Source organism: Apteryx mantelli, chromosome 18, assembly GCF_036417845.1.
Source record: "Apteryx mantelli isolate bAptMan1 chromosome 18, bAptMan1.hap1, whole genome shotgun sequence".
In the NCBI taxonomy this organism is placed as follows: Eukaryota; Metazoa; Chordata; class Aves; order Apterygiformes; family Apterygidae; genus Apteryx; species Apteryx mantelli.
This window is the reverse complement of record NC_089995.1, coordinates 10,166,136-10,174,863: the sequence shown is the minus strand read 5'-3', so window position 1 is coordinate 10,174,863 and position 8,728 is coordinate 10,166,136. Positions and strand designations below refer to the sequence as shown.

General features: G+C 56.3%; 1 protein-coding gene across 1 annotated transcript; it reads right to left on the bottom strand.

Moving 5' to 3' along the window:
- Positions 1 to 230: 230 nt before the first annotated feature.
- Positions 231 to 3,918, bottom strand: SNAI1 (snail family transcriptional repressor 1). Its single transcript, XM_067307544.1, has 3 exons — positions 3,804 to 3,918; positions 2,809 to 3,312; positions 231 to 1,505 (listed from the first exon to the last, which is right to left on the bottom strand). Exons 1-3 carry the CDS (start codon positions 3,880 to 3,882, stop codon positions 1,324 to 1,326), a joined length of 765 nt encoding a protein of 254 aa, XP_067163645.1. The 5' UTR covers positions 3,883 to 3,918; the 3' UTR covers positions 231 to 1,323.
- Between the last annotated feature and the right edge of the window lie 4,810 nt (positions 3,919 to 8,728).

Sequence of the window (8,728 nt, the reverse complement as noted above, 5' to 3'; positions counted from 1 at the left end):
CCCCGGCTCCAGCCCGGCCAGCAGTCCGGGCAGGAACTGAGTCAGCCTCGCTTTCCTCCCGCAAGCGGCGTCACGGGGTGCGCAGAGCCGCGGCGAGCGCCATGTGCAGCTCACCTGCACCGAAGGCCGGCAGTGCGGCCGGCAGCCCGCCCACGGCACCCAGGTCCCGCTCGGACCCAGCAAGGGAGGGAGCCGGGGCGCTAAGCGCCCCAAGTACCCACAAGACTATATTATAAATTAACCATTTTATTGAATATCAATAAACTGTATATAATTATATAAAAAGTTTCATCAGTACAAAATTGTGGCACAAAAAAAATATATATAAATACCAGTGTACCTTTGAAATGTAAACATCCTCTTTGTTATGATGCTGTGAAAACACTGTCCAAAGAAAGATGCATTCAGGAGGCACCTGTCAATAACCATAAATAGCGCTTTTGGCACACACCTGTCGATGGGCAGCCCTCGGACAGGCCACCATTGTATCAGCTGACAAGTGCCTGCTATTAGTCACAGTTCTCTTGAAAAGCAGTTGTTAAGAGTCATATTAACAGGTGCTTGAGTGCATAGCTGCTCTGTAAACAGGATTCTTGTTTGAAATGGCTACCAATGCCTTTTATGGACACTGTTAATCTCGGAGGCATTGCAAATTGTCATTGTGCTGGGGAGAAGCAGCTGCTTCACAACTAATGTGATACTGTATTATTGCATAGTTACACCTTCTACAGGCGGCATATATACAGACGGGGCAGGGGAACGGGGTTCGGCTTAACACTTTTTGTCCTTCATTAAAAAATAAAATATTGGTTCTTAAAAAGTTACCAAGTGGTTATGGTAAAAAAAGAAAACAAAAACAAAAAGCAAACCCCAAAGCTACACATTTGCAATGTTTTTATACCAGCGGTGTGGTCAGGGTGCAGGTCCCACCCTGCAAGGTGCTGAGTGCCTTCAGCAACCAGTAGGCGCCTGGTGCAGGTCTATGGCAAAACCCCTCCGGCAGCGTCAGCGGGCTCGAGCTGCGCCCGCAGGATTCGGCTCTCGCCCGCTCGTTTTGCCACCCGCGCCCGAGCGCAACGGGAGAGTCCAGTCCCGCACCCACAGAGGTCGTCGCTACCGACTCGGGTGGGAGAAGGATCAGGCCTTAAAAATTGCACAAGAGGCACAAAACGAGGAGTGTGGAAGAAGTCTCTTAAGGCCTGGAGTAGCTGTGTATGCAGGTCGGATACACACTGTAATGGCAACACCAAGGAAACTAACTCCTACAGAAACTAGTTACAATATACGTATTTGCATGTTAAGAGTCCGCGGGGTCCCGAGTCCTTAGCGTGTTCCAGAACAGCCCGTTTCTTCGTGTTTGTGAAGAAGTGACATACGGGAGAAAGTCCGGGAGCAGGTTTTGCATTGATACTTCTTTACATCTGAATGGGTCTGCAGGTGGGCTCGGAGATTAGAGCGGTCAGCAAAGGCCCGATTGCAGTGTGTACAGGAAAAGGGCTTTTCACCTATGAGACAAAGAGAAACGTTCCCAATTAACCAGTGCATCAACACATGGAGCATATCAAAGAAGGGGCCATTCATTAGCCAAAGTTGGTGAAGAGCACTGAAAAGAAGGGCTCAGTGTTATTATTCGCACGGAAAGCTAAGGGAGGTGCGTACGCCACTCGCTTAGGGGAAAGCCTCGGACTTGGGAATTTCCTGCTTGCAGAGAAATCTCGTGTGAGCCACGGAAAATGAACGCTAGAGCCAGCTGCAGAGTCCAGCCAGTTTCCCATATAAATGCAGACAATATCCAGCTCCTAGCCGGAGCTAAGGGAAGCGTTTGCAAAGCAGCAAGAGCGCGCGGCACTACGTGTTAATCATATCATAGCAGGCAGGGGCTGAGCGCAGCGGGCTCCGGGGCGAGTATAGCTATTTCCTCCTCCGAAGCCTTCGCTCCCCCTTCTCCCTCCCCGGCTCGCATTGAAAAGCCCGGGCAGGGTGAATTCCTGTCAGAAAGGCTCTTTGGGAGGAAACAAATGCGTATGCTCAATTTGGAAAGCACAATTAAGTCTTTCTAGCTTCCTTCAGACATCATCTTTAGTACGTTAAGAGGGTGTGAAATCAGTGCCAAGTAACAATTAAACTGTCCCTGCAGCAGGCACAAAGGATGCTCGGGGCGACGCATTGTCGCGGGGACACTTGTGGGACGGGAGCGGGAGGCCGCGGCGGGCTGGCAGCTGCGGCCGCCCCGCGCTAACAGGTGCACGGGGCCGGCGGCACCGCGCCGCCAGCACCTGCCCCGCGGCCCGAGAGCGGCCGGCCGAGGCCCGCGGCGCTGCGGCCCAGCTCGTCCTCCCCGCACGGCAGCGACTCCTGCGCCGGGCAGCCGGCCGGGCCCGCGGAGCAGACCGCGGTGGCCGCGCCGCCGCCGCCGCCGCGTCCTCGCCACCACCCTGGGACAGGGCGGGAGCGCCCGGGCCGCCCCGCCGGAGGCCTCCAGCCCGGGGAGGGGGGGCCTGGCGCGCCGGAGCTCTCGACTGCGGCCCCGACCGCCGCAAGGCAGCACGGAGCTGGAGGCGCACCGCAGCCGGGGCCCGCGCCGCCGGCGGGGGCACAGATTTGTGAGCCGAGCCTTGACCCCCCGCTCGGTTCCAGGCAAGAGGATATTTAAAGGACGTTCTAGGGAGATGTGCCAAGGGGGTTTGGGAAGCCCTTATCTTCCCAGATAACACCCAAACCGCTGATTCGCTTCAGGTCGCCGAGCGGGGAAGCCGGCGGCGATAAGGGGGGAGGGAGCGAGGGCGCGGGGGCAAGAGCCAGCTTTACCGGTGTGCGTGCGGATGTGGCCCTGCAGCAGCCAGGGCCGGGAGAAGGCCTTGCCGCACATCTTGCAGACGCAGGGCAGCGTGTGGCTCCGGATGTGCATCTTGAGAGCCCCCAGGCTCACGTACTCCTTCTCGCAGTACTTGCAGCTGAAGGACTTCCTGGCCTGGGCGTCGCAGTGCAGTTGCTTGTGCTTGGAGAGCCCGGCGAAGGTGGAGTAGGCCTTGGCGCACTGGGCGCAGCGGAAGCGCTCGGCGGCGGCGGGCGCCGAGGCCGGGCTGGGCGGCCCCGAGCTCTTGCCCTCGTCCTCCTCGCTGGAGAGCGCCGTGAGGTCCAGGGCCGGCGCCGCGCCGCCCGCCGCCTCGGCGCCCGGGCCCGCCGGGAAGAGGCTGGAGAGCAGCCCCGCGTCCCACACCAGCGGCGGGTAGTAGGCGCCGGCGCTGAGCACCTCGGGCGGCGGGATCACCGGCAGCGGGCACTTCTCGTACAGCAGCGGCGAGACGATCACTGCGGGCGGCGGGGCAGAGCGCTCAGCGCCGGGGCGAGGGGACCCGGCCCGCCCCACGAGGCAAAGGGGGGCCCGGCCCCGGGTCGTCCCCGTCCCCTCCCGTGAGGGGCTCCGCGCCCGCCCCGGGGCGGCGGGGGCTGGGGGGGGCCGCGCCCCGTCCCCTCCCGTGAGGGGCTCCGCGCCCGCCCCGGGGCAGCGGAGCCCGTCGCCCGTGCGGAAAAAAGAAAAAGCACCCCCGCACCTATTAATAAATAAATAAATAAATAAAGCAGAAACAAAAGCAAAACACCCACCCCCTCTCCGCACCCGCGCAAAGTAAAAGCGCGTCCCCTCCGCTTCCCGCGTGGCTTATGCAAAAATGAGAAAAAAAATAACAAAGAGTTTAAAAAAAGCCCGTCCGCTCCCGCGCCGCTGCCCGCATCCCGCCCGGCCCCGCTCCGCGCCCCTGCGCGCCGCGCTCCCCACGTGCGCGGCACGGCGCGGCACGCACCGGTCTGGCTCTCCAGCTCGCTGTAGTTGGGCTTCTTGCTGGCCGAGAAGTGCTTCTTCACCAGGAAGGAGCGCGGCATCTTGCAGCCCCAGTGCCTCCTTCCTCCCTCCCGCCCGCCCGCTGCCGCCGCGGGGCCGCCCCGCCGCCGCGCCCGCTAATATGGGCCCGGGGCGGGGGGCGGCGCGGGGGCGGCGCGGGGCCCCGGAGCCAATGGGCCGGGCGGGGCGGGCGCCGCGGCAGGTGCCGGCCCCGCCGCCGCCCGGGGCCCAGCGGGGGCCGGGCCGGGCCGGGGGTGGGTGGTGCCCGGCGGGCTCCGCACCCGCGGAGGTGCCGCCTCCGGGGCAGCGCAGAAACCGCGGCCCCGGGGCAAATCCGTCCTCCGGCCGGCTCCGAGCGGGCCGCGCCCCTCCGCGGCCCCGGGGGGGCTCGGAAATCCTGCGGAGGACCTGGAGCGGGGGAAACCCGCGCACCGCGCCGAGCACCTCCGGCAGCGCTGGGCGCAGCAGCCCGGCCGGGCGCAGCCGGCCCCGCTGCGGGCCTTTTCGGGGGACGGAGCTCCCCGGGCACGTGGGGAAGGCTGGGCCCCGCCGGCTGGGGGGCTGCGGCCCCTTGCGCCTGGGGGGAGCCCGGCTCAGCACCTCTGCAGGGCCCTGAACCTGGTGCGAGAGGCCATCAGCGAAGGGGCAGGTGTTCCCTGCCTTGCAGTTAAAGAGTTCCCCCAGGGGAACGTGTCGCTTGATACTGGGTTAGGTTACTCTGCTAGCTGCTGCGTCTCTACTACTGCTAGGTTAGGGTGCAAGCTGCTGCTGCACGTGGAAAAGCCATTCATTCTTCTGTCCGGAGTGTTCTTCTGTACGACGTACCCTCAACCAGTTGTGTGCAGGTTAGGTTCCCCCTGGGGACCAGACGCTTGCCAGGGCAAGGTGGCCAGACCCTTAGCTGCCATGCTTGAGCTGGTGAAACCCTCGGCAGTGCTGGGGGCTGGAGCAAGGCAGCGGCCTGGGAGGGATGGGAGGAGAGAGCCAGGGTGATCCCAGAGCCCATACGCTCCTGGCTGCCCTTGCCACCGTCCCACCGCCGGACAGGAGAAGGGGGCTGTGGTGCAGACTGGGACAAGCCTCTGCCCTGCCCCATTGCTTCAGAAGCCCTGCTGGGATGCAGCCCGGAAGGGGGAATGCACTTTGCTGCAGGTTACTACTCCTCCGTGAAGAGAGGAAATGATTTGCGGAGGATCAGGGCTCAACTCAGCCCTGCCCTTGCTGGCAGGAGACAGCTTAGCCCTGCTTGGGTCTCAGCCAGGAATAATTCCCCCAACCCAGGTAGGGGTCAGGAGTACGTGCCCAGACCTGCTTCTCCCTTGCATGCGGGTCAGGCAGGTTTTGGGCAGCACACCCTCCCCCAGCAAGCTGGTCTTAGACTTTTTCTTCTCTCCCGCCCCCACCTGCCTTCCCTTGGCTCCTTCCCCACTGGGTTAGGCAGCGCATGGGTGTAAAACAGCCCTAGGGAGAAACACACCCTCTTTTAGCTTTCCCCTCCCAGGCTACTCTTGTCCAAGGGAAGGCGCCCAAGCCTCAGTGAGCAGGTCCTGGGAAAGCGGTGAGCAGAGGCTGAGCTGTCCCTCCCTAAGCTTCTAGCTCATCCTGTTCCTCCCTCTCACGTTTGGATTTTCCTCCCACTGGAAGAGCTCAGGGCATGGGTCCAGGCACCTGCTGCAAAGGGCTGGAGCGAGCCCCGGTTCCAAGGCAGCTGCTGGTGGCGAGCGGCCGAGGGAGGGAGGAGAAGCAGGACCTGCTGGGAACGCCTCGCTGCTCACATCCAGCTCCCAGCCTCCTGTCACCCGAGGAAGGGCCCATGACGCCAGGCCGCTCGTGACTCACCCATCACTTCTCTCGCTGGAGCTTGTCTCGAGCCCCTCGCTTACCACACGTTACTGTTTAGCCACAGTCGTGTGAAATGCAGAAGTGGGAAGCAAAGCTTTCCACTGGCAAGACTGCAGTTCAGGGATTTCAACTGACGGTAAGTCTTTTCCCAGAGTGGGAACAGCTCGGAAAGCTGCTGTTATTGCCAGTGACATACAACTGTGCAAAGAGGAGATGTGTTTGCAAACTTCCCCTGCAAACACATACTCTGGAGCTGTCCCCGTTCCTCCTGGCTGCAGAGCTGCTCTCGGCTTTCAGTTGGGAGTTTTCCTCATAGGCGGTATCTGCCATTGTCAGGCACAGGGTGTTTATCTGTGTAACTCATCCCCGGATCACCTTCCTTGAGGTCAGCTGACTTCAGGGGAAACTTGCCCCTGAAGGCATTGGGGGATGAAAACCTTGCAGGCCAGATCCACTCTGCTTCCCACAGGAGTCTCGCAGCGCCCCAGGCAGCACCAGCTTGCTGCTCCAGGTCGCTTTTTTGGCTGCTTGCAGATGCTCTCCACGTGCTCGTTACACCTGCTGCGGATGTGGTTATGCATTGGGGGCAGTTGCACAAGGTACCCAACTACGTGGTTTTCTTTAAAGAGGCAAAGACACCTCTTCTGTTCTTTCTGAAATGTTAATAATAAGATTGGTTCCAACCACGGCTAGTGCACATGGAAAAAAAATGCATTTGCTAGAGGAAAAATCTAGATCAAGGGAGGAGAGTGACCTGGCTGTGCCTCTGAGCCAGAAAGCTACAGGACAGAGAACAGGGAGAATAGAGGGGAGGGGAAGCTCTGAAGTGATTCACAGGCTGGAAGCGGCAGTGGTTTCTCAGACGTCCCACCCATACACTGCAGTACAGGGCTACGGAGGCAGCCGAGCGTCAGGGGTGGTCAGAGCAGCCCTGCCACCGGATTGTGGCACAGCTCCAGTTTGAAACCCACATGGATTGGCTTAAGGAGCTCAAAAGCATACATTAACCACCCCCAGAGCAGAAAATCTATTGCAAATTTCATATTTTTACCTACTTGGGTCCCATAGCTATATAAAGCACTTCAAGTTTCCTGCCAGAGAGCAAAGCGCCTACAATGACAGAACATAAAGGGGCAAATGGAACTTTTAGTTACAAGAAAAGGAAATGAATACCCTAGCAAGGCAATCTACATCCAGCACTGGTCTCTCTTTTTAATTCAGACTCACGAATCGACAAGTTATGCACTGATACTGCCCTGTTACAGCAATATTGGAGGAGGTCTATGAAATATACTACAACCCCCCCAAAACCGAGGCCAAGTTACAGTGGAAAAGCACACAGGACAGGATGTGAAAGAGCTCCAGGTCATACTGGCTGTAAACAGTTACTGCATACTTTATAAAATGCAAGAACTCCCTCTACTGTCTAAAGACCATTATAGCTCCTTTGGCACCACCGTGCTTTAGACAAGAATGCAGTCAAGGGAGTTTAATGCAATCCACTAAACATGAAATTAGTTAGATCCATAGAGCTAAGTCTCCAGACATGACCACTACTAAACTACCTAATCAACATAGCAAAGAGTATGAGCCTTTTCCAGTTTTAAAGATGAAAATTGACACCGTCCCAAAAATCAGGGCAGAAGGTGGTGTCCTCTGTTTTTAACCGCAGGCATCTGCCATACTGCTGCTGTCATCCTGCTTCAGGACAGGGTCATTTCTATTCTCCTTACACCTTGATTATGGAAGAGAACTACATTGCATCATGGATACTAAAACACCTCCCAGAAGCTCCACTGCAAGTGTTTCTTTAAAGACCAGTATCTGAGGTAGGTAAGAACTAGGTAAGAACAAAACAGACATGAGAAGAACTAGACAAGACCACCCAAGTCCTGCAGCAGCAATATGTATTTTCACTTTCACTGTATTTTCACAATACGTATTTTCACTTAGCTGTATTTTCTGGAGTTTTGGGGAGGGAGTGGGGAAGAAAGAAAATGTTTTCATAGTGGTTTCAACTTTCCCCATGTGCATCACCTGGAAAATGAGGTTGATACATAAAAAAAAATTAGTTGCTTTTAAAAAAATTGAGCCCAGACCAATGAAAATGCGATGTGAAGCTCTGAGTTCAAAAACAAACACTCAATCCCCCCAAAATCCTCAAACACCCCATTGTCATTTTTACTATATTTAAAGTATAGAAAAGCTTTAGGACTGCAAGCGTAACCCTAACTTGCTTTTCCATGTATTCTTGGTGTTACTGATGTGACGGTGGTAGCAAACATTAGTGATATTATCAGACAGTGTCAGAGAACATAATATCATCTCCTGAAAACAGACATTGATGTATATGGTTACTCTTTTTCAATCCATTTCCTCTTCTCAAATCTTTTGCTCCAAGCAAGCATCAAAATTGCTTTGAAAACAACGGCTGAAAGCATCTGAAGACTTTAAGCCTTGCTGATCGTGTAACTAGTAATGCGATGCTAAAAGATACTATAAATATTAGTAAAAATCCTGACCGTGAGAGGTCAGTCCTTCTTACATTAATCTCACCAGTGACCAGCCAGTATATCTGGCCAAAGGCCTCACTGAAGCAAACTTGTTGTGACTTTGTTAATCAGGTGACCTTAGAAGCCAGAATATACTGCCAATGCTTTATTATAGACAGGGTCCTTTAAAAGATCTCATCCCCCCAGCATAAGGAGATCAGCGGGATTTACTGCTGTAATTCCAACTGAAGTGATGCCGACTGTGTTAGGCAATTTATCAGACCTATTAAGGTCAGCCTTTGACTGGAGCCAGGTTCATTCCAAAAAACAGAAGGTCAGCTGCCTTCCTGTCTCTTCCCCTTCTGTCCCTCTGCCTCGGTGCTAATCGTCCTCCTAATGCTGTCTCCCAGTGCTAGACACCGGGAATTTCACAGTTGCAAGGCAGCCCGATTAAATTATCACCAACAATGGGCATTTGGGATTTTCTATGCCTACAAGATCAGCTGGTGACAACGAGGTGAAAGCAGCCCTGGCAGAGTACTTCACTCCTGTG

Excerpts from the sequence above, each read along its gene's own strand:
- SNAI1 (XM_067307544.1), bottom strand. The coding sequence starts at position 3,882 with ATGCCGCGCTCCTTCCTGGTGAAGAAGCACTTCTCGGCCAGCAAGAAG. Across the intron at positions 3,313-3,803 it reads CGAGCTGGAGAGCCAGACCG|TGATCGTCTCGCCGCTGCTG; the intron begins GTGCGTGCCGCG and ends CGCCGCCCGCAG. Across the intron at positions 1,506-2,808 it reads CCACATCCGCACGCACACCG|GTGAAAAGCCCTTTTCCTGT; the intron begins GTAAAGCTGGCT and ends TTTGTCTCATAG.